This window comes from Ostrinia furnacalis, unplaced genomic scaffold (genome assembly GCF_004193835.3).
Source record: "Ostrinia furnacalis isolate ACB-3 unplaced genomic scaffold, ASM419383v2 OfSCF2395, whole genome shotgun sequence".
NCBI lineage: Eukaryota > Metazoa > Arthropoda > Insecta > Lepidoptera > Crambidae > Ostrinia > Ostrinia furnacalis.
In genome coordinates, this window is record NW_021132634.1 from 522,430 (window position 1) to 548,431 (window position 26,002).

General features: G+C 39.1%; 1 protein-coding gene across 1 annotated transcript in view; it reads right to left on the reverse strand.

The window, feature by feature from the left end:
* LOC114355374 (adenylyl cyclase 78C) overlaps nt 1-26,002 on the reverse strand; it is a 62,184-nt gene that overhangs the window by 29,230 nt on the left and 6,952 nt on the right. The window contains exon 2 of the mRNA XM_028308181.1: nt 21,351-21,421. Coding sequence (XP_028163982.1) covers nt 21,351-21,421 — 71 coding nt within the window. The remainder of the gene's footprint in view (nt 1-21,350; nt 21,422-26,002) is intronic.

The following is a 26,002-nucleotide window of genomic DNA, read 5'->3' on the forward strand; positions in this document are numbered from 1 at the left end:
TATTAGTAACTTAACTTTTATAAAGCTCTAACTTTTTGGGAATAAATAAAGCATACTTGTAAGTAACGTCCGTATTCACAAACGATGCTTGCTTAAGTGAAGCAGCAAATCGAACTCACAGCGTTGAATTCAGCTCTGTGATTGGTTCGTGTGCCACCCTGTGCGTACACGCGGACTGTGAGACCTCATAGTAATGTTTGTGAATAAGTACGGGCGTAAGACAACAAGAAGTATTTCTCATTGATTTCTGGTTGACAACAGATTCCAAAAACAATACTTAGCTTCTAAAAAACTGAAAAATTGTGGTCACGATTCGATGCAGTCGCATAATAGGTATATTCTGTTTTATAAAATCTTAGCAACAAAATGCTCACGATATCGAATCAGTGCCATTTAGCGATCTATTGCTCGTGTGTGAACGCTCGCGAAATATTCTCAGTGCGAACACACCTCAGATCATAGAAGATGTGAAACGGGGGCGTGGCGCGTGTCTCCGCGATATGCCCAGAAACGAACATCGGCCGCGTAGCTAGGTTAGTCGCGATTCAGTCGTACTAAGGAAATGTTCTCCGATATTTTGGATAATGCGTCGTTACGTGCAATAAAACAAGTGAAACGAAGAACTACAGGAACAATGGAGTCATTTACTACATGTAAGTATTGCAAATCCATTGGTATTTTGCTTATAAATAAAAAAAACTAAAAATTTTTACGAACGAATTCAGTGCCGTAACAGTTACTGCGACATCGAAATCAGTGGTGATAAAAATTCTAACACACTTGTACATTGACGATTTAGTTAGCAACCACTTTATGTCATGCTCAACTACTGCGCAATGTATTTAATTTCTTCCGATATCCACTGTCGTGTGAAAATACACAGTACGGCCGCATGTGCCGGTCGTAACATAGTGCCGTGCTCGTGTTCTAATGCGGTTTCCTATTATCGTTAAATAGAAGTAAATTATAATTTTCTATTTTGTAATTTAAAAAAAAAATGATGTGTTACTTGCGATTATAAGATTTTACAAAAAAAATAATAACAGCAGAAGTAATTAGTAACTGTCAACTATGTAATTATTATAAGAGCTAGTTGAAAGCCTAATTTGCATTTTGTGAAACCAGTTTCGAGCCTTGCCCCTAGCGATTTAAAGTATCGATATCTTGTCGACTCCATTTTATCTTTGTTCTCTCACTAGCATTTTCTTAGTGTGCGTCACGTAACGCGGCCATTGATTGGCCATAAGGCACGCCTTCTGGCCAATCACAGCACTTTTAAGCCGGTTGCACATGTTGTCGTAGACTCACAGTCGCTTTGTTTTTACACAGTTGAATGTGTGTGTGGGAGCTGTGGTGGGGGAAATTTGGGGACACTGGTTCTCGTTGTAGTTACGCGCGACTTCATATCTATTCTCTTTCTATGATCTGAGGAACACACCGTAACATCGCGGGGGCCTACTGGGATTTACATAAAGTTCATTATCGGCTTACTGTTTGGATAGTTGCATATCCAAACACGTTATGACGCACGTGATAAACGTATTGGGTTGGAATCCTTTTAGGGCCGTATTACAGAACGAAGCTCGAAACTCGGTTCAATCTTGAGTATAGATTGAGACTTTTAGTTATTAATTATAACTCATATCATGAGATGTGACATCCTGTAATACCCATGTTTATGAATGAATAAATGATTATGGTTATGATAGAATATTACTGAGATGGAATTGAGTTTTTAACCGACTTAAAAAAGTAAAAGGTTCTCAATTCGAGTGTATGTTTTTTTTTCAGCACTATTTTGTAACAAGGACCATAATGTATCTATCTACCTACTACGAGTATAACCTTTGAGTGGGGTGGTTTTCGATTATATTTAATTTGAAATTGGTATGAAAGAGTCTATAATTAACTTTGAATGATTTGAAAAATGTTTTTAAAAACTTATTTAATACGTTTCAGCATAAAATTTTGTACAACACTAATGAAATCCCAAGTAATAAGACCCTTTACACAGAATTACGTACATTTATACATGTACACGTATATTCTGGCTAAACGAAGGATTTGGCACGAAGATTATGGCGTCTCCCAGTGATCTCGAAAACGAATCCTATTTAACTAGGGTATCCACAAAACAAGCGAGCTTTAAAAACAAAAGCCCGCGCTTTATTTTGCTTTTTGGATCTTTTGCACCTTTTGGATTGAAAGGATTAAACGAATATCAAGAATATCACAAAAAATAAATGGTCGATGTCCTCTTTCCTTTAATATCTCGCAAAAGATGATGAAAATAAGCACCATCAATGTATTGTATATGAAAGTCTTGCAGATATCATAGACATACTACAAGCACAGATCAGGAACTGGCTGCGTTCCAAAACAGAAGAAAAACACCACACAGAATGGAAAATAGCGAAGGATGCAGGCAAACAAAAGATGCGGTTCCGGACATATCGAAAAAGTTCTCCCGCAGCCTCACCAGACTAAACAGGGACAGCATCCGCAAGGTCCTGAGTGTCATAACCGGACACTGCATGCTAAACAAGCACCTACACAACATAGGTGTTACAGACAGCCCACTGTGCAGGGGGTGCATGGAGGCAGAGGAAACACCGCAGCATGTGCTCATGGAGTGCAGTAGCGTGGAAGAACAACGGGCTCAATTTCTTCGATCACCATCGTCGCTACAGGAGGCCTGCAGCAGCCTAGACGGGCTGCTCGCCTTCTGGGGGGATCTGGGGTGGTTGGAGTAGGAAGATAAACCACAAATCGCGCACAATGGCCCAATCATGAGGCTAAGTGCGGTATTCGATTGCCCTGCAAAACTAACTAACTAACTATCATAGACATAATGTTATCGATTATTATTTAAGTAAGTTCTATGAATATTAACCCTGATCCGAATTAATTTATATCATTTTGACGTACATCCTGAAATATAGCAAAATTTTGGTCGCCCCACCCCCTACCATGCCGTCTCCTAATCACGCCAATTAAGCAGTTGGATTAGTAACTTAAATTATAGTATGTTTACATTTTACGCGAGGTGGGTACAGTCGACAGCATATCAGACTAAATTTTTGTTGAAAAGTCGCATCTATTGCCACTATACAAGGTGCAACCTTTAAAGGAGGTGTTTACCTTAATGTGATATCTTCTATACCTAAGAGACACGTTACTGGCTTAATGACTAAAAGAACAATTAGCAAAATGCCAGGACATTTTGCTAATTGTTAATTAATTTTATTAAGTACTTACAAAATTCGCATAACGTTTTACACATTTTCAAAGTATAACCACAGAATATTATTTGACAAATCTTTTTATAATTTAATTGAATATTTTAATGTAATGTAATGAATAATTTTATAATAACTGACATTGCAAAATAATAATCCAATTAATAATTAATTATGTTTTTGACAATTTATATTGTACGTCCGAAATGGATAAATTGTGTACTTTAGCATTATGTGCCTTTTATGTAACACCACTGTATCAACACAATTAACAATAAATGCTTATCTTATCTTATCTTAATAATAATAAGTACTGTATAACATAACTTAATTATTTATAATTATAATTTTTAGAACGCATTACAAAGTAACAGTTAAGTTTAGTTATTAGGTATACATGTATCAACAAATAGTTAAGTTATCTAGGGTTAATTAATTCGGGTGGCGTCTATTGTTGTTTTGGCAAAGCCAATACTAAAATACTGTAAGTCTCATACTTTTTAAAATATCTTGATGCAAAGTGGAGAAATTTTTTTTACAGTGTTTAATAAACACCCCGTATGAGAGGCGTACTTTGGTTTCCAAGAGCCCGTAGGGAAAGGGTTAATGTTAGTAATGAAAGTAGCTACCTACGTACTTCTTAGGTAGGTATCCATCCTAGATCTATATGTATATTAATGTAGGTAACAATTACCTACTTATTACCTACAATAATAAACAGATAAACACATTAACGAGCTGATTGATTGTATAGGCCATAATTTTTCGGTTATTGCACATTATCACAGAACATTAAATTCCCCGGCCTAGCACAATTAGCCGCCATTCACGTCACGGGCAGATGACAAACGTCAATAACACAAACTGGCCGAAGGCTTGGAAAGAATGAAGCTAGGCTACAATACCAATTGGAGCAGATTCATGAAATCTAGGTTAGTCTTAAATGGAACGCAGAATCTTGGAATGGCATTCGCTTTTGTTGTGCTATTCTTTAAATTTTAACGTTATTTTATCATATCGCGACTTCGTACGCGTGGATCCCGTTTTACTCCCTTAAGGGTGGAGTTTCGTAAAATCCTTTCTTAGCGGATGCCTACATTATAACATCTACCTGCATGTTTGAGCCCGATCCGTCCAGTGGTTTGGACTGTGCGTTGATAGATCACTATGTCAGTCAGTCAGTCACCTTTGAGTTATACATGTATATTTAGACTAGTGATAGGAAACTGGAAATACTAGACTTAAACTTAAACATTTAAAGTTTAAACACTTAAATCAGAATGATGACAACAAATTACACTACACGGTGAACTCTACCGATAGGTAAACAATATTCATTAATTCTCTGATTCACACTTTATGTATAAAGTGTGATCATTATTCAGTTCTCTGATTCACGTTGATACGTGTGCCACATGTCAATAACTCGATTACTTTCCCCTTCATCATCAAAATATGGATGTGGTTTGACGTAATTTATACAAAACAAACAAGTTAGTGGGTTATCCGTAATGACAAATAATGTTGACTATTCCCGAAAACACTATGGATCGCGCGGGAACTGGCGCCGTAGATAAAGTTATTTTCCGGCTTTCCGCAGTATTTATATGACCGAATGTATGGATGGACATTTTCGTTCGGATTTTGCGAGTGTCCATGGACGCAGATAAAATATTTTATTGTTACCATTGTGTGTTTTTATTGCCGTAGATAGTAGGTATTTAGTCAACTTTACTTGTAAAATACAATAGTAATACTCATTGCACTGGAATCTCTGTCTAACCGCAACTCTATAAGCGCCAATAAAGATTGACCTTTATTAAGGGATTCCAATCAAATCATTCGGCTTTCTTCTAATAGAACAATCCGATCTCAGGTTGAGAATAAGCGGGTATTCGTGGAATTCCCGTTATACCAGAACAAAAGCCCACGTCAAATATCTGTTCGATTCCCGTTTTTGTCTTTTGTGGGAGCTTTTATAAAGACGGGAACAAACCATTCAATACTTGTTTCGGGTTTATTTTTCGCTCCGAACTGAGCGGAGCTTATGTAAATAATAGAGGCTTAAATGTATTGAGGTTTATCTTACGACTTTACTCGCTTAAAAATAACTACTTTTCGTGACAAAGGAAATAGGGTTTTACCACTTATACCTACGGTTTTATGAACGGATGAGATTTATTAATAGGCTCGATTAGTTTTTTCCAAATTGTACCCATGAATGAAGATCTTCATTCATTCTAATGTAGGTAAATATTATATGTTCTGTGTAAACACGAGTTTTCTTTTTTCGGCCCAGGAGAGTATATTTTTCTATAGAATTTCAATTATTTAACCCAGTTCCTGAAATTAAAGAGGCAGATAGAATGAATAACAGAATTTTTTACCATATTTTATTTACATTGCTTGAGTCGTATGGCGTCCCCTATAATATATATATTTTTTTTTTATAAAGACGGAATATACGGAAAAGCTACCTCTATTTGCATCGCAGAAATAACCCCCCATCGGGGTAGTCGATTAAAAAGTGGGTTGTGTACATTCATTGATTGATGACGGGGCGCGTCTGTATAGAAATAAGTCTGTGTGCTTTGGGGTCTCTGTAATTAGCCGCATATACTGCAGAAATGGGTTTGCTTTATAAAGATGCTATTACTCACCCTTGGACATGTGCATACATTAGGTCATGTTATATTAACCACGCCATGTCTTTTTTATGCAAGTCTGAATCACATACCTTCCTAGACAAAGTACCTAACATACATTAGAGGTAAATGTTTCATCCCTGCATTTTTTGTAAATCAACTTCGCTCTAAAGCGAAAGCGAATTAATGCATCTGTTATTAATGCTACTTGGTAGATGGCAGGTAGATCCTGACGGTAAAAATATCTTTGGACAGTGGTGCATAAGTTTCTCAAAGATGTATCTATCTTTGTCATTCCCATTTTCTTGGCACAGAGGGAAAGTCGATGCTGAACTTTCATTTCCTATTTTCTTCCTGATTGTGTGTTGGGTCCAAGAACAGCTTATAACTTTTCCCGGGACCAACTTTACCTGACACTACTAGAATTTATTGACGGTCAAGATGTAGATCTTGACTACGCAGGACAGAAGTAGGTGGGAACGACAGTGGGAATACAACCGTGTCGAGCAATTTGTACCATGGCGTTGTGGATAAAAAAAAAAAAAAAAAAAATTCACGATTGTGGAAACCTGTGGGCGAGGTCTTTGTCTAGGAGAGGACGGCATTTGGTTAAAATAAACGAAAATGCTTGCCAACCAATACTAAAATGTCTGATCTACATAAAATATTGTCATCACTATCAAACAAGAAAGTAAGTAGTAACTTTTTTTTGTCCTACAGCTACTTACTACTTCATATTTTTTCACTTGACCTTCTTTATCAGTAAATAAATCCACGCAAATGAGTCTAGAAAACTCCAGCAAGTTTATCAAGCGCTTTGACGAAGCTTTCCCTCGAGAGGCCGGCCCTTCGTTATTGCGGCTGGAGCTTAAACGAGAGCTTTGACAATGCAAATTGATCGACGCGATTCCTTTGGTTTTACATATTGCGGGGTTTGGGAATATCATTATGTTGGATCTGTGATTTTTGGGAGAAAGATATTCTGACTACTGGGATTTTTTTCAAGCGCCGTTTATATTAAAAAATTTATGAGACGCGTCTTCGAGAAAAAAGTATAAGAATTTCTATTTTAAAAGTTGTTAAAGAGCGATTTTTTTAAGCTGTACTTGGGTTCATTTCCAAGTTTTAAAAATTGTTTCAAATTGAGAAATCATTATTTGTAAGTGTTCCCTTAATTTATGTTTGACTAGCTGACCCGGCGAACTTTGTTCCGCCTTAATGGCAATAAATAACGGGATAAAAAGTATCCTATGTCCTTCTCCTGGCTCTAAACTACCTCCCTGACAATTTTCAGCTAAATCGGTTCAGCCGTTCTTGAGTTATAAGTGGAGTAACTAACACGACTTTCTTTTATATAATACTAGCTGACCCGGCGAACTTTGTTCCGCCTTAATGGCAATAAATAACGGGATAAAAAGTATCCTATGTCCTTCTCCTGGCTCTAAACTACCTCCCTGACAATTTTCAGCTAAATCGGTTCAGCCGTTCTTGAGTTATAAGTGGAGTAACTAACACGACTTTCTTTTATATATATAGAAGATAGATAATGCTTTGTGATTTCATCAACCTTACTGTCAGAGCGAAAAGATATGATTTAGTAGTTACGTACCTTCACTTTTGATGTCGTTAGTGTCCGATTGAGCCTACTTACCTCAGTTGCTACAGCTCACACAATGAAAAGAAGCTTCGGTGTCAGATTTCATAAGTCGCCATAAGTCGTCCAAATCATCTTTCCCCTTCGAGAAAAATCATGGCTATTTTCATGGTGCCGAGAGGACAGAACCCACAATGGCGGATATAAATCTTATCAGGGACTTAATCTTGCCCGGAACCGATATACGTAGGGGCATGTCAAGGTAAACATGGTACCTTATTCGGTTGTAAGAGATGCTATTTTGCAACCAAAATTTTATGTGCTGTCGACTGTATTCGAAAAGACTATCATTGTACATAGTATTTCCCTTTGTATTTTATTTAACACTCTTTCTGATTACACTACAATATTTGCATTCATACGTATTTAATTTAAGCACTGTCTACCTGGCAATGGGGATGTTGCCTGGGTCAAAAAGCAAGAGTTTTAATTAGTCCGTCAGTTAACTTATCAAAAAATACTCTACACGTATTTTTCACTTTTTCAAACAAATGAAAATTTATAGAGATAAAGCGCCCCAAAGTTCATAAGAAGAGGCCCTTGACGTCAACGCTTGCTTAAAAATGCCGCACGTTGTGACGTCGTGCGCAACTTCAACGCACCATAACTATGTAATTATTTGTTAGATTGACAAATAAAAATATATGTGTCCAATATTTTTTGATATTAAACATTACGGACTAAAAAAAATTTTTTAGGCAACTAGCCTATTACTGATTGTATTTGTAGTTACTATAATGTAAGTACCTATTTTCTACTGAAACTAACTTAAAAAAGTTTGAAGAAAGTAGGTAACAGTCGAGATCACTTTAATGATGTGAACAATGTAAAGAAAATAGGTATAGGCGTAGGAATTTCTAAAATTAGCCAGCGATATTATGTTTATTGAGTTTGAAGTTACAAATTGAAGACAAGGGTACTTCTTTGCTGTCAAAGATCCTTACAGAGAGTCTTTCAGAGGCATAAATGTTACTATGTCGAATTTAGTTTATCAGAAAGTGATAAGAATGTCGATGTAAAATTCTCAGACGTTCTCAATATGTAGAGCACACTATAAATGCTAACGCCCGTATTCACAAACATTACTAAGAGGTCTTACAGTGCTCGTGGACGCACAGGGTCACGCATGAACCAATAACAGAGCTCTATTCAACGCTGTGCGTTCGATTTGCTGCTTCACTTAAGCAAGCATTGTTTGTGAATACGGGTGTAAGACGTTTCAAATTCGTATCTGGTAGATGTCATTGTAAATTATAAAGCTTATACAGGGTGACTTATTTGCCAACTCACCGGGCAAATAGTGGGCAAGAGAGTGGAAATGGGCGGACTTGAAAGGGAACTATACGGTCCGCTCGTCCATGAGTAATGACCGAGTATAGGCACAAAAAATGAGTAAGTACGCAAAATAGGTCATTGGTAAGCAGACATTGTTCTAAAAAGGTCCCGTTACAATCAAATGGAAAATTGATATTCTTTTTATCCGACTACGGCGAAGCCAAATGGAAAGGTTATGAGTTTAGTAGTAGATATGTTATTATGTATGTTTTTATATTTATGTATATTGCTCTATAGCCGGCCGTTTGGTGTAGTGGTTCGAAACGGACTACTATTCCGGAGGTTGCAGGTTCGATTCCCGCACACAGTACAAACATTTGTGTGCATGAACATATTTGTTTGTATTTGACTGGGTGTTTTCTATGTATAATAAGTATGTATTTACAAAAAAAGAAAAAAAGTATTTAAGTGTGTTTATATCCGTTCTCTAGTACCCATAGTACAAGCTTTGCTTAGTTTGTGACTAGAAGCGCAGTGTGAAATGTCCAAGGATATTAATATTTATTTATATTTATATTTATATTATAGCGACTAAATATTCATCCGATTTCGATTAACGTTATTATGGCCAGGGTAACAGCCGAATGAGTCGAAATAAAGGATTTTTTATGTTAATAATGTATAATTATGTTTTATCTAATTTATCCGTGTCGAAAAGCTATTTTATGCTTCTTTGTTTGTATGTTTACTGGCATTCTAATTTTCCAACAGTAGCTTGTCAGCTTATTCAAAAGTTAAAGTTAATGCCTGTTTAAACTCTGATGTCTCTGTTTTCTTATTAAGACTGCTATTAGAGTCGTCTAGTTTCAAAACCCGCTAAAACGCTCCTGCAACTAATTTCTGTTTATATCTCTAAATGATGNCGAATGCCGCCGTTAAATAAATGAACGTGTGCATCGATTGAGTATTGAGTATCGAGGTAGGTCACCTAGGCGATGTGTACGCACTCCGCGTCGTAGTCCTATTGGGAATCGTGAATATTCACGTAGCGCTCATAGTGATTTTTGTAGGCGCTGTGACAGTTTGTACGGCCGCCGCCATAGCTCGCGCGACGCGACGATGTGTTTGGGAAAATTTTGTCGCGAATTGACTCGTTTGAGGGTGGATTGCAACCGTCAGTGACACCGTCCAATGTTTTTCTGGAGCTTGTTTGTGATGGAATCGTTACGTGTGTCTCATTTGCGGCAGTATGGGCAATAAAAAGGGTGGCACTGCCCAAAGGAAACTAAATACGGTGAGTGCGGTCCTACAGCGCGACGCGACTGCGAAACCGTCAACGTCGACACCGGATGATGGGAGGAGTAATAAATAGGCTTGTGTAGTACATGTACTATGTACTAATAGGAAGCAATTTCTTTAGTTCACTTTAGTACAGCCGATCACGAATAAATAGGTGTGAACGAGACGTTAAATTGGTGACAAGCGCGCGCGTGCGAGATGGATCCGGCTCTGTGAGTGTGTTGCGAGTATTTTGCGACATTGTACTTAAAGGAAGAAGCCGTGGCTGATGGGGAGCAGGCAGCGGTCGAGGACGCCGCACGATCAGGAACGGCCGTCTTAGAAATAACACCCGCTACGTCAGCGTGACGTCATATCGTTCGATCCTGTTGTCTCTGTCTTAGAGAGGGAAGGCACGAGAAACCGGCCGCCCCGCGCGCCGCCACACTTTGCTCGAGTGCTTGGCTGTGACGGACGTTCTCTCGGTTCAGGGACTGTGATATTTGTGACCTAGATCATTATTTCTGCCATAGGCATATTTCTTTATTGCGTTAAATTGATTTGTGGAATTATTGGTTTCGGTTATGTAATAAATCGATATCTGCTGGTGCCGTACATCACTTTTAAAAAGCACTCTCACCTCTGATCCTTAAGACCAAATATATTAGATAGATTTGATCTATAAACGATCAGTGAGATAGATTTGTTTGGAATAATCTATGTGTTTGACTTTTTTTACTTCGTTTGTTACCACGATTTCACACACAAGCAGTTTTAGTGAATTTTCATACAAAGTTAATTTGCACCTTCAACTTAACATTTCATTTGCGTCTGTTTGCTGAATTGGATACCCACTGAAGTAAATGAACCAATTTATTTTGGGACGGTTTCATATTTACCTACATAGCTCATGTAAGGAAATTTACGTTGTTTGCTACGTGATTACATTATTGTTTAAGATTAAAAGAAAAAGTTAAACTTTGTGATGTAGGTACGCATGAGTTTACACATGACAAGATAATAAAAAACACATGTTAAATGTAAACAGTGTGTATGATAAATAGTCAACTACATTCCCCTACAATAAATCGAGGCATTACCTACATCTGCCCCAAACCTCCCCAGCTTTACCCCTGATCGTGCGTGCCTCTTTACATTCATATCTGGTAAATAAATCCACTTTGCTAGCCGGGTAAGAGGTTTATAAAACCTTTTAGCAAGCGTACCCTGAATAAAGTTCCAGAAAATGCGTACAGCCAATTTGATACAGTCTTGTATATTATGAGCTCATTAAGCGAAGCTTGATTTTTGCTTTGTATTTATCTGTGTATATGGCGGTATGTAAGTAGAGTTGATTTTCCATTTTTATAGTTACTAAGGAATCCGAAATTGATCATTATGACTGCTTTAAGCTATCAGCAATGTCCGTCCGAAAAAAAGCTGCCAACTGCCGTCGTAGTTCATCACCAAGAGACAGCGCTATTTTCGACTTTCATGAAAATTAAATTTTTTAGCAATACCTACTCAAAAATAAATGATATAGTGTACATTTTAAATATAGGACATGAACTGATACTGATCTACCATCATGACCATCCTAGACTGCATCTCACTTAACACCAGGTGCGATTGCGGTCAAATACCTGCCTTGTCTTGCATTTAAAAAAATCTGCAAGCCTGAAGCAGAAACAATGACTACATAATAATTATCACAAAACACAATAACAAAGAAAAGCGTTAATGAAAAAGCTAAGCCTGGTCTATAATTACGGCTCTAGCGTCTAGTTTCACTCGCCTCTAATTAGTCACATGTGTAACCCGAGCCAGGAACTGGGACTGTTCTCAGCTATAGCACATAAAACTATACATTTCTGTTCGAAATTAGCTCCTAATCCAACTCCATAAGGTACACAAGCTAAGCTTGATGTTTCTACATAATTCAGCTGCAAACTGTGAGGTGATTGAAGAGCTCTTCAGTTTTATGCGCACGAAGGCAATTTTGCAGACCTTTCTGAAGTGGTACAGGTGTGGAATATTTATTGACACTCGTACGTTAGGCAGCGGGCACACAATGCATTTTAAATGGTATTCGTTTACTCTAGTTTAAATACGGAAGTAGTGTCAAATTCAGTGATGTGACATAGATAAATGCATTAAAATAATAGTTATGTTCGTTTGTTTCAGCCAAATGACGTTTACCAACTGCTGGACAAAAGTAACTCCCAAGGATTTTCACAAAGACCGGTCCTACGCTGCCCGCACACTCATGTATTTATTTAATTTAACATATTCTTACTTGATTTTCGATGTCACAAAAATGTTGGTGTAACAATTTAAATTTCAGATAACATGCGCTGCTGTAGGTATAAATAAGTGCTGTTTATAAAAAATATTATGTAAAATCTATGAAGATGTTTTTCTATTGTTTTTGATAGCTCAATGTTTTTTCCTTTAATCTTCCTAATTGGTAGCACTTTAATACCACCTGTATTTTTCATGATTCTTCCATGAAATATTTTTCAGAAACAAGGATTACAGAGGATTTAGTACAACGTTCCCTCTAATTAGCATCCTTAGAAAATAACAATTTGAAGTAGTTGGCTGAGCACGTTTCTATTTTTACCGTGACCTTAACCCTCAGACGGTCCATGGGGGTGTTTTCGTAAACATCCCTCTCCAAGTAAATCACAGAAATAATAACAGATCGATACTCGTTTTGAACAATCGAGTATTCGTACCTGTGTCGTATAGTGGAGATTTAAGCCAGTGGCATCATCACAATCATAATATTAACTTTTAATTCAACTAAATTACATAATAAATGGATTCGTAGGAAAAACATTATTGTCTAGGTACATTACATTATTTTGATAAAAATAGTTTTTTTTTCTATTTATGTAATACGTGCAGCGGAGGCTTGAGTTATTGAATAAAAGACGATTAATGATTTTTATTGCAAATAATTAAGTTAATGTATGTACTTATATACTTCCTTATAAGAGCTTCCTTTATTCTCATTTATTGCTTTTAGCCTAGGCGCAGACCACCGACTTTTAGTCGGCCGATAGTTGGGCCCGATTGTAATTTGTATAAAGAATCGGCCGATACCAAATCGTTGTAATGTGCGTACTTTCATACAGCTCCATGCTGATTAACAGCCGGACCCAACTATTGGTCAACTAAAAGTCGGTGGTCTGCGCCTAGGCTTAGCACAATATCGTCGTAAGCCTACTGATTATAATTTTGTGTTTATTATGTATGGCCCATTCGAATTTGCGTGCTTCAGCAATTCCAACCACAAGGGGCAGAATGGTCAATAAGTCGCTAGTCGGTGGATTGTCTTTGATCGAGTTAAGATCTTGGAAAGGCAAAGTTAAGTGAGTATATTTATGCGTGTGTGTCACGGGCAAATATTTATGTATTTATTGAAGTAATAGATTAGAGACGTTGTGCAATGAATTGTTATTGGGTTTTATAAACTACTTCAGACCTTTTTAACCTGCCTTCATTAGAACGTACTCAATTGAACGGGCGTTCGTAAACATACACTTATGAAATGACGTAGTTACTATATGTATGTATGTAGGTACTAGCAAATTGTAGCATCTGCACATATATGTATAGTTCCGCATGGTAACCATGTCCTAACCACCTAATCCTAACGGTATACGAGTATTCGTTATGTAACCATACGGTTACCATACGGAACAAAGGTTGAATGGTTAAGCTGTATTTAGTTCATACATGCATACTATCCCGTTTTTCCGCAGTAAGTAAGTGGATAATGTCATCCATTTCTAAAGTTTTATCGCAAAAGTCATGCTTATCAAAAAGCTACACTTTTAACTGCCCACTATCTGGTTTATGAGTAGTAAGCAAGGCTGTAAGAAAAGGGCTGAAATGTTAAAGTAGGCATCACGGAAGAACAATAGACTGGCGTTAGCTATCTCTTGAGCTAAATCATGCTCAAGTGGCCCAGGGCCAGGGTTACCATATTTCTGATATTTCCCGGAAAATCGGGAATTTCAGAAATAGAATGTACCTACTCGTAAGTCGGTATTTGTATGGTCTAAGGCTGAGTTGGAACACCTAACTTTGACGATAACGGTGAAGTTTGACAGATTTTTGACGTTTGTCAAAGTTAAAGTAAGATGGTGCAGCCCAGCCTAAGATGCAAATATAATAGTGTATGATTATTTGCTTATCATTTCATTAATTAAAAGAGCATTACTATAATGGCTGATTTTATACACTTAATTCTGGCATTTAATGCCAAAGTGGTCAGTTTATGCTATACGAGTATTATTATTGTTATTGTTTTCTTATATCTAAGAATTAGAAGGAGCTAAGGGAACTAATGTCAAGAAGTATCTTATAGTCGACCACTCTATTCGAAAATTACAAGTACCTATGTGTCCAACGTTCTAAATTAATATTATTATGCTGGTCACCCGAAAGGCCGTAACCAAAGACAAAGCGAATAAAACCCCAGATGTGAAACATCGTGATAAACGGTGCCTTTTTATGATGTTCCCTTTTTGCTGACTACGATCTAGTTCGCCCTATAAACATGAATGGCATTTTTTGCATACTTTTGCGGCTATGAACTTTTAATTTTGCAACGAAACCCGGGACAGTCCGTTCTTTTTAATATGGAAAGGGTTTCTGAAGATTTTCTGGCCACATTAATGTTTTTCTCAATGACAAAGCTAAATTTTATTTCAGATTAATTTTCTATCGAATTTTACATTTACACAATACATTATCGAGTATGAAATTCCATTAAAAATACCTACTGGAACAATGTTCTGGAGTTATACTTATTACACGCGCAAAACTGAACTGAACTATTAATAGGAATTGATACAATATTAGGACAATATTCTGGAGTTATACTTATTACACGCGCAAACACTGAACTGAACTGAACTATAAATAGGAATTGACACAATATTGTTAATGCATTACGGCCATAATGTTGATAGAAGCTAATATGGGAACACCATTATCAACTAGCGCTGTATAACAGCCACTTAGAAACCGCTTTAACCAGCTACTATGGCCCCACTTCAATAAAATTGCGCTTACGTTCAACACATGATCTATTTTAGTTTTACCACAGAATAATAATGTGGGTATTACCAGGCCTGTTCATCTCCGCGAGTTTACATCGAAAACAAAACACACACGATGGCCCACCTACAGGATACTATTCGACAAGGCCTCACATACGAGCGAACATTGACTCACGCACGCGTATTCTTGTGTATGATAGAAGAAATGGTAAAGAGAATGGTGTACTAAATACTGTGCAGTATTTAACTGCCTAAATAATAATAAACTTCTTTAAGTTGCCTTAAGACACTGAGAGGTAAATAAGTAGTTAATATTTTTCCTCCGCCATTTTCCGCAGTTTGGCACCTCACTTCACATCATTTAACCGAAGTCAGCCCTATAGCTTCGGCGCAGTGCCGATCACTGACGTTTGTCAACAAAATGGTGCGTGACTCTTGAGACAGGCTAAATTACACCCCCCACCATGGGAGTTGGCGGCTGGGGTCCTGACCGCCGTCTACAAATGGAGGGCGGATCAGAGAGCGCGAGATGAGCGTCCAGCCCCGGAGGAGATAAACGCCGTAAGGCGTGAAGCTCGCGAGGCCATGTTCCGTCTGTGGAGAGAGGATATGGCCACAGCAGAGTTCGGGCGCTGATCATTGNAGTAATATTTAATATCTTAACTGTAGAGTTATTCACTTCATTATTTTCTTAATGGCTCTTGGCATTCTAGTTGTAGTGGATGTCAAATTGACAATAGCTGTCAGTTCTGTTAATTCCTTCACAAAACACTAGCTACTGGCTTAAATACCCAAAACTGGCAAGAATTAGGCATGGGCCTAATAGACCCAAAGGGTCGAATATACTTGAAACTCGAGATAAAATAACTCGTTTTGTTACATTATTTGGTATAGGTTGCAAGTTAATTGAATAATTCAAATTGTCGTTTTGGTTTGACCATTGAAGTCCTAATATTTTGTGCAAGCTATCCCCTGGTTGTCCGAGTTGGACGCTTTGTGATGTTGTGCTTTCTGTTTGTGTAGGTAGTGCTGAGTTGCTTACGTAGATGAAAGTTGGCTGTGCGCAGGACTCTGTCTACCTCCAGGGCGACCTGCGTGATTCTGTGCTCATCGTCACCTGAGAGAAGTAGGTCATCAGCGCAGAACTGCTCCTCGATCGCTGCGGCCGCTGCGGCTGCCACCGGCAACTCGGCTGACGACCGTGCTGCATCTGGAAGTTGTTGCAAAGCAGTGCGAGTTTCTTGTGCCAAATGCAGTAAGCAGCGTGTTGCAATTGCAATGTGCGGCGCAGGTTTCAGCCCAAAGCTGAGTGTTGTTAATTTGAAAGTTTGAAGCTCATGGTGAGGCTCCTCCCTCCACAGAATGCATTGCAGAGGTTGTTGATCAGCATTTATGTGTATGCAACAAACACATAAATCCCACCAAAAACATTCTGTAAAAAACTAGCCAAGTCTCGATGGAGCTGCTTGTTTATCTCTAAAAAGTAATGAAATCTAGACAAAGTCGTGCCAAGTCTATGGTTCCTTACTGCGAATTCTTTATTATTATAGTTAATGTTGTGTGACTTGGCCGTATGGCTTATCGCACGGTAGCACACGCTGCAGCATGTGCTATTGCCGGAACCCCTCCATGGGAGTTGGAGGCTGGGGTCGTGACCGCCTTCTACAAATGGACGGCGGATCAGAGAGCGCGAGATGAACGCCCAGCCCCGGATGAGATAAACGCCGTAAGGCGTGAAGCTCGCGAGGCGATGTTCCGTCTGTGGAGAGAGGACATGGCCACAGCTGAGTTCGGGCGCCGATCATTGGACGCTCTGGGTCCGGTGATCAACCAGTGGGTAGAGCGGCCGCACGGTTTCCTCACTTACCGTATGGTGCAGGTATTATCCGGGCACGGTTGCTTCGGATCGTACCTGCATCGCATCGGGAGAGAGGAGACCCCGTCATGCCACAAGTGTGGCGCGGCGGCGGACACGGTGGAGCACACCCTCGCAGTCTGTCTAGGCTGGGAGGAGCAGCGCCGTGTCCTTTGTGCGGTGGTTGGCCAGGACCTCTCACTCCCGAGAATGGTTACCGCTATGCTCGGTGGCGACGAGGCCTGGGAGGCCGTTGCCTCTTTCTGTGAAGATGTCATTTCGCAGAAGGAGGCGGCGGAGCGGGAACGCGAGGACGACCCCTCTGCACCCCCGCTTCGCAGACGGAGGAGGGAAGTTAGAAGGCGGTTGTATGACCGTTCGCTTCTTCCTCCCCTTGGTGGTGGCCAGCCGGCTGGAGACGCGGGGGCGCCTCCTCCTGCATTGCACAGGCTACCACCGCCGTCGGACGGGATTGGCCTCGTGGTCCCGGCTAATCCTGTCGGCCCCCCATTAAGTGGGGGCGTGTTGGGTCCCGCCGTGTAGGGCGGGACGTCCGCGGAAGGCGCCTTGGTCGTTTCTAGTACCCAAGGCGCCGACCACTATGCGGCAGAGGGAACACCCCAGGTTTTTAGTGGGTTCGAGCCCCACATAACCTGCCGTCCCCCGGCGGTAGGTATGGATAGGCCATTTTCCTGGGTAAAAAAAAAAAAAATGTATGCAACAAAACATTTTACGTATGTCGGCGTTAATTACATATTTGTGCAATTGAAAACGTAATAAAATGTGATTTAGTGTATCCTGTTTGATTGTGCCCTTGTGCTATGATTGATATGTTTGGTAATCTTGTCCCACTTATTGTTGAGGGAAAAGGCCCTTGACAACTAACACTGTCTCCAGCACTCCATCCCATGATATATGCTGCAGCTACCATCAAGTAACATACGGATAGGAATATAATAGGTCTTTCTGGATATCTAAATCTATCTATGTCAATTAAAAAAGTTAGAACAGTAAATAAACAGCTCACAGTGCATAGTGTTGCCTAAATACCAATCCACAATCTTGAAAAGATTTTTTCATCCTGACTGAAAAACATGCCATTACATGGTGCACCACAATCATGTTCAATCTTATCTCCAACCTTCAGAGAATATTCCAAATCCAAACTCTTGGGTACTTTAAAATGTACAGGACAAACAAATCCATAATCTTTTGCACTATGCAGTTTAGTAGGATCCCTTTCAATATTCGATTTTAAATCTACTTTAGGTAGCTTGGTTTCTGTAGGTTTCTTTGATTTATGTGTAACATTATTATCACCAACACATATGACATTTTCATCTGTAGCAACCGGGAACCTTGAACATTCCAGATTCTCTGGCCATGGGAAGCCGTAGTCTATCATCAGTTGGTCGCAATTGTGTTTCGCGGATTCACATAAATGACGTCATGGCAGTATAGGAGTATCCAAAATTGTGCAAACAGGTGCATACACTGAACACAAGAAGAATTTGAGGTCTGGAGAACAATTTATTTTGATTAATGGTGTGAACTGATGTACTTCAGGTCCAGCATCTTCTTGTTTAGCATGATNGGGAACGCGAGGACGACCCCTCTGCACCCCCGCTTCGCAGACGGAGGAGGGGAGTTAGAAGGCGGTTGTATGACCGTTCGCTTCTTCCTCCCCTTGGTGGTGGCCAGCAGGCTGGAGACGCGGGGGCGCCTCCTCCTGCATTGCACAGGCTACCACCGCCGTCGGACGGGATTGGCCTCGTGGTCCCGCCTAATCCTGTCGGCCCCCCACTAGGTGGGGGCGTGTTGGGTCCCGCCGTGTAGGGCGGGACGTCCGCGGAGGGCGCCTTGGTCGTTTCTAGTACCCAAGGCGCCGACCACTATGCGGCAGAGGGAACACCCCAGGTTTTTAGTGGGTTCAAGCCCCACATAACCTGCCGTTCCCCGGCGGTAGGTATGGATAGGCCATTTTCCTGGGTAAAAAAAAGGCTAAATTACACCATATTGTTAATGACAATGAGCATTCATTTTTTTAAATACCTTCGCGAAGTAAAACTTCTGTACGTAGTACTTATTATTATTCTGTGGTATTACTGTTATTCTCTGAATCCATATCTAATGCAAATTGAACCATAATTGTAAGAGCATAATAATTTTATCGACCATGTGGATAAATCTACTTAGGTTTGAACAAAGTAAATGCTGTAGTGGAATCCCTTAAATGGTACTAAAGTAAAAGGTTTTTATTACTTTTCATAAGTTGAATATATCTTAACGTTTATGGGATGAGATAGGAAAAAATTTAAGATACCTACTTATTGTTTTCATAAATTCAATCTAAGGTTAACCTCGTGGCAATCATAATTAATATTGTCGACCACACTAGAAAATAGAGTACCTACACAAAAAGAAGCCAATGTTTATTTAAGTATAGCTTTGTACAAACATATCCCCAAACGCAAATTCGCGAAAAAAATGGTTTTTAATAGCGGGACTACTCCATAACGCGATTTCCATATTTCAGTCGGATCTAATTTGTTGTGGTTACTTATCCCGGAATTCCCTTTGAATGAACGGGATGGACAGCCCCAAAGCAATTATATTCGGGTACGGTTCAAAGATCAAGATTTGCAGAACATGTTTGCAAAGACCAGAGTAATAAATATCATGGCGGTGCAATCAGGGGAAAAAGTCAGTTCCCCGAAGTCAATAGGAAAAAGTAAAAAGAGTAAAATCCTGGGGCCCAATAGGTACTCACCGTCTCGTACCCTTCGACTGAGCAAACAATTGCAGGTCAATTGTAACTCGCGCCTACAAACCTCCCTTCCTCTTTGATAACCCAGGACAAAAACTACAGTTAACTCATTTTCATGAGAAACGATGCTAGTCATTTCACCAGCCACCACGTCACGACTAGGTATAAATGTAGGTTTTACTTCTGAAGTCAAATCTACAATGTAGATGTTTGCTTATTGATTGCTCACTGCGATTAGGTACCTTATCCTTTCTTGAAATACTTGAATATTCTTAACTTATGAGTAAGTTATACTCGTTTTAGAATAAATAAAATCATCATTTTCCGTTTGTGGAACCAAAAAAATCTATACTAATATTATAAATGCGAAAGTAACTCTGTCTGTCTCGCTTTCACGCCACCACTGAACCGATTTTGATGAAATTTGGCATAGAGATAGTTTGAGACCCGGGAAAGGACATAGGATAGTTTTTATCCCGGTTTTTGAAACAGGGACGCGCGCGATAAAGTTTTTCTGTGACAGACAAAATTCCACGCGGGTGAAGCCGCGGGCGGAAAGCTAGTATTTTAATATTATCGTTGCAAGATACGACGATTCGTATAAGTAGGTATCTTACGAAATTACTTTTGAGTGTGATTTTGTCTTGGCTCCAGCGATTCATAATATTAGACGCTGTTATTATTGTACTTACCTATTTATGTACATATGAAGATAAATATTGAACATGAATTACAGAGTTACCTACTCAATAGGTCTGTCTACCTAAGTATAGAGCTTTTGTCTTTTTCTGAGAAAGCCAGTTTCTACGAATATTCAGGTATTTAGGTGGGTTATTCTGTGGGCTGGCTGTTGTATTGCAATGTTTGAGTTGGCCCATCGGAGCGAGGACAAGTTTGGTTTGTTTAGTTACGCTCGGGGTGGACAATGTACTATACAATGTAAGTACACGTGTAGCCGCCATTGTGTTAACGAATGTCGCAGATAGCCTGATTTGTATCGGAAAGTGAAGGTCCACGTAAAGCTTGAGGCAAAGCTATAGATGTCGTAAAATCTTGTTTGGTTTTATTTCAATTGCAGAAAGCTGACATTTTAAGGCCCGATTCGACCAAATTTTTATCCGAGAATAACTCCTGTGGGTCTAGACAAAGTGCAAATTATAATCGCAAACCAGTCGAAAAGTGGTCGAAAAGCCCCTTTTTTGTATGGAGTTTTGACGGATTCGATTTTCGATTCGATCAAAAATTGCGTTTTGTCTAGGGGGGCTGGTATAACTGGCACATTGACAGTTTCAGTATGGGAAATATGTCTAAACTGACGATTTATTCTGAGATGAATATTTACTCTTGTTGGGTCGAATCCACCCTAAGGCATATAATACGGAATCAATTCCACCCACATTTTGCTTTATATTTCATGTCTAAATTTTCGTGTACATCAATCAGGATTCAAAGTTTTATACTTTTTACGTATACCTTAGGTAGATCTTAGTTTATTTTCGAATCGCGGTTACACTAGCTTAAGTGACAGGTTGTATAACTTTTGACTGTTGTTAAAGACTCACGTGTTCAGTGGTGACATCTTCCTCGCCGATTCCCGACGGCAGTTCCACCATCGTCTCCAGCCAGTTGCGGCCTGAAACAAATCATCTACATTAAAAATGCCTTCATCCGGTTTACATAATGTACATCATATACAGTGCGAGCGGCGCAGGACTGGTCTGTGGAAATCCTTGGGGGGAGGCCTTTGTCCAGCCCAGCAGTGGACGTTTTTCGGCTGAAACGAACGATTCAGTGTATATTTAGTAAACGTTCATAATTTATGGGATTAAAGGTACGATTTCGTAGCTGACTGCACGCAGTAGCAGCAGACGACATGTCGCCGCGACACGTTACTTTCTATGAAATACTTTCAGACGACGTCTCGCTAGCAACGAATGCTTTTCATAAAAATACATAGAAACTAGTAGTGTCACGACGACACGTCGTCTGCTGCTGCTGTGTGCAGTCGGCTTCGAAATCATACCTTATGAGTCATCACCAATGACAGCATGTAATCTAGTTACCAAAGTAAAGTGAACTTCCTGTAAATACTTTGTGCTCTTAAGTGAATTGTGCACACAAATTACTTTTCAGAATTATTTGCCACGCAATTTCCTTATTGCTGTGGCACTTCCCTTTTACCCTTTGATGCGGAAATTCCTTGAGATTTCCGAGAAAAGTTTTCGTAGAGTCGATCTATTACAACACTCAGGAACTTTGAGAGTTGTAACACAATGGTGCTTGATAGAAAAGGTCTGCAGTGAACAAACTTCTAGTTTTAAAAGCACTTTTACACGTCCCAATATTAACCCTACCACTGCTTCGGGACAATAAATGGGCCAGTGCTGAGAAGAAGCAGCGCAAGAAACTCAGTCACTATTATTACTAGGCTAAATTCTAAAGTAACACTGTTTGTCTGCTGATACCTTTTCACGCTGAAGCCTCTGAATCGATTTTGCAAACATAGTTTGGGACCCAGGAAAAACATATGCTAGTTTTTACCTCTATTCACGCGGGTAAAACCCTGGGCAAAAACTATTTTAGAATAAAAGATACTTACCTATATCACAGTTAGTTGAAACAATTTTATCTGAATCATTTTGAAACAACGCTTTTTCCCTAGTTAAGAGTAGGTAGTTGTTCCAAAGGCATTTAGTCAAAACCTAGTTTTAACTTGTTTTCACTAAAACGGGTTTTAACTGTGACACCTATACTATGTAGTCATAGTCATAATGAAACATGTGCCAAAAAGCGTATCCTCAGTATTAATCGTGACAGGCTAAAAGGCATTGTCGCTCAGAGTCAGTTTCAGCGTGTCCTGTCCATTCATTACGGTTAATGCATTCCATATGAAAAATGTTGGCAGACAATGATACGTCAGAATGGACGAAATAAAAGCGTGGATTTGTCGGGCTTTCAAGTTGAGGTGTAACGAGTGACATGGTGTTATATTATATCGTGCTACGAAAACTAGGACAACTATGGCAATTGGATCATTCGATGCGCTGGCAACATATGTAGAGACCGCGCGTGTTATAATAAAAAGTATTCAATATATTTTGCGATATGTTTTTTATTAGGATGTGGCCCTTAGGCCCAGAAAAGACGGTGAAACGCAACTGGAACGAAACTGCAACTGCTAGTTACTTTTGAGTTGCATCTAAGTTTCTGCCATAGCGTCCGTTGAGAGACCACACATGACGCGACCAGTTTGAAACTTTCAGTTTCAGTTTCATTCATCAGAATCATCACAAAGTTGCAGTTTCGTTGCAGTTGCGTTTCACCGTCTGTTCTGGGCCTTAGTCTACAATCCATGGAACCATGATATTACATAAATGTTCGATGCATTAATAGGCTTTATTGGTAGAGTTTAGATACGATGGATCCTTGGGGTAAAATCGCGCCGTTCTTATGTTAGCGATGGATTTCCAACAAAGTAATGATGACATGTTATTTTTCGAGTAGCCTGAAATACATGAAATAGTCTAACTAGGTTTATCACCCGCCCCAGTGGTAAAGATAAACACTCCCACACCCTCCATTGTACGCTAAACTGCAATTTTACAACTTTCGTTTTAATATTAACTTGGTACTTCTTTGAAGGCAGACGACGCGACGCAATGTTGAAATGTAGTTATGAAACTTTGAATGCAAACACGTGTTTACACTCAAACTTTACATTTTGTTTTGTAGAGTAAAGCAACAGTAGTACGAGTATTAGGTCCGGCATTTATAATGTGTTTTCAAAATATTTATCTAGACAATTTTGATGACGAAACTTCAGTTTTCCCCACAGTGTGTTTTTACCGTAATAGGCTAGTTGCCTAAAAAAATTTTTTTAGTCCGTAATGTTTAATATCAAAAAATATTGGACACATATATTTTTGATTGTCAATCTAACAAATAATTACATAGTTATGGTGCGTTGAAGTTGCGCACGACGTCACAACGTGCGGCATTTTTAAGCAAGCGTTGACGTCACGGGCCTCTTCTTATGAACTTTGGGGCGCTTTATCTCTTTAAATTTTCATTAGTTTGAAAAAGTGAAAAATACGTGTAGATTATTTTTTGATAAGTTAACTGACGGACTAATTAAAACTCTTGCTTTTTGACCCAGGCAACATCCCCATTTCCTAATTCGAAAAGGCAATATGATATCGCCTAGAAATACAATGCATTGACGATTTTTCATAAATATGTTATCCCCGACAAAGGGAAAATTCCGCTTCTTTCAAATTATATCAAAACATATGCTGTGCACACATATGGTAATGTCTCTCGAAAATCGCGATATTGATTTTTACGACATCACATTTCTTTGTAGCAAGTGGCACATAAATATTGGTTTCCGAAATCGCACCGGCATTCACTGGTACGGTCACAATCGATTAGGGCATTGCGGTGAACCTCACCACATCTGAACTAACATTTCGGCACAGTTTACCTAATTTAGTTACTATTTAGGTAGCCTCCATAACCACAGCTAAACACCGTTTGTTCTGTTTGTGTACTGCGGTTGTGCTTAGTGAGCATTAGGCTTTATATTTATATTTTTTAGGGATAGTACATTAGTAGAGCTACCTCCCCTAGCAGTTTGATTCACCCATTCTGGGACACCTTGTATGTCCAACAGCAAACTGTTATTTGAACTTGTTAAAAGCAACATTTGTCAAACATTAAAATTTATTTTAACGTTTTGCAGAAGTTGTGAAAAGTAGAGTATTTTCCATTAAGATAAATCCCTCGCTGCACTCAGGATTCAGTTTTTAACCTAGAATCCTACGCTACATTAAACTCGGAATTCAAGATGGCACCTGTAACCTAATTATACCCTTAATGCACAAAGCACAATCTACTTAAGGTACAGTAGATACAGGTATACGTACAAACGTTGTGCTCATAGTACTTAGAAAATTCATTGTTATTTATTAGGACTTAAGCTTCTTATTGGTGTGGACCAATGCGTGCAAATCGCCATCGCCGCCGGCGCGATCAAAGGCGAATGACAGGTCGCGCGACCCATGACAGTTCACGCGACCTGTCATTTCCCTGTGATCGCGCCGGCGATGGCGATCAGTGTGCCTACCATGAGTTTACGTTAGGTGTGCTCGCTAGCGACTGCGTAAAAAAATGACATTTAAATGTATGACATTTTGTGCAGCGCCCCTAGCGACTACTTTCAAGAAATAAAATCTTCATAGAATTTTTTGACGTATTCGCTAGCGAGCTCACCTAACGTAAACTCATGGTAGGCACACTGCACACGTTGGTTGGTGTGATTGAAGCATTAGGCACTTGCATAGTTTGATATGAGGAAAATGTTATACTCGATGCGTTATTTTACGTCAATTCAAAATGCGTCAATATTGTTATTCTATTTTATTAAACAAACTATACCTATAGCAGTTGTTAATATTGGACAGGATTACAGCCTGAACTTTCCCGTCGATAGCTGTTAGCTGTCTCTATGTACCTAACAAAATATTGTCTTTTTCCTTATGAAAAGATAACAAACAAGGAAGGAACAACAAACTAGGAACTGATAACAGAGATCTCACTAATTAAAAGACATAGCCACTAATTAAGGAACTATCTATACCTTAAAATATGTACCTACCACCTTTACGTGAGAATTTTTTTAGCATTTTTGTACAATTTGCTCGTATATTATGTTAAAATTCAATGTTCTATTCTACGTTACTAATAGTACCTCATTAAGTGGTAATAATTAACATAAACTAAAACTATTATTATACATATGTACGAGTATATGCTATATTCCGGCAACCCAGCGTGTCACGGCGACTCTTCCTCTGTGTACCTTACTACAAAACCCTAAAACAACTTGGTTGTTTGTTTCCAAAGACTAATAAAACCGAACATAAAAACAGAAATGGCTGTAAAAACACTTATTTTGCAACAATTCATCGGCATTACCGCGGTTATACAACGATTTAGTCGCCATAAACCGATTCGACCGCACAAAAAATAATATTGGCCACCAGATATTTATGGTGTTTGTCTGTTTTCGCGTAAACCGAGTGAAACATTACGCTTTTATAGGTTGATTGATGTCCGACAACTCGATTTACAATGTTGTAAAAGCTGTAAAATCATGTATGGTTTCATAATGGATTTTCGGTTGCTACAACAGCAGATTTTACATCCGTTTGTT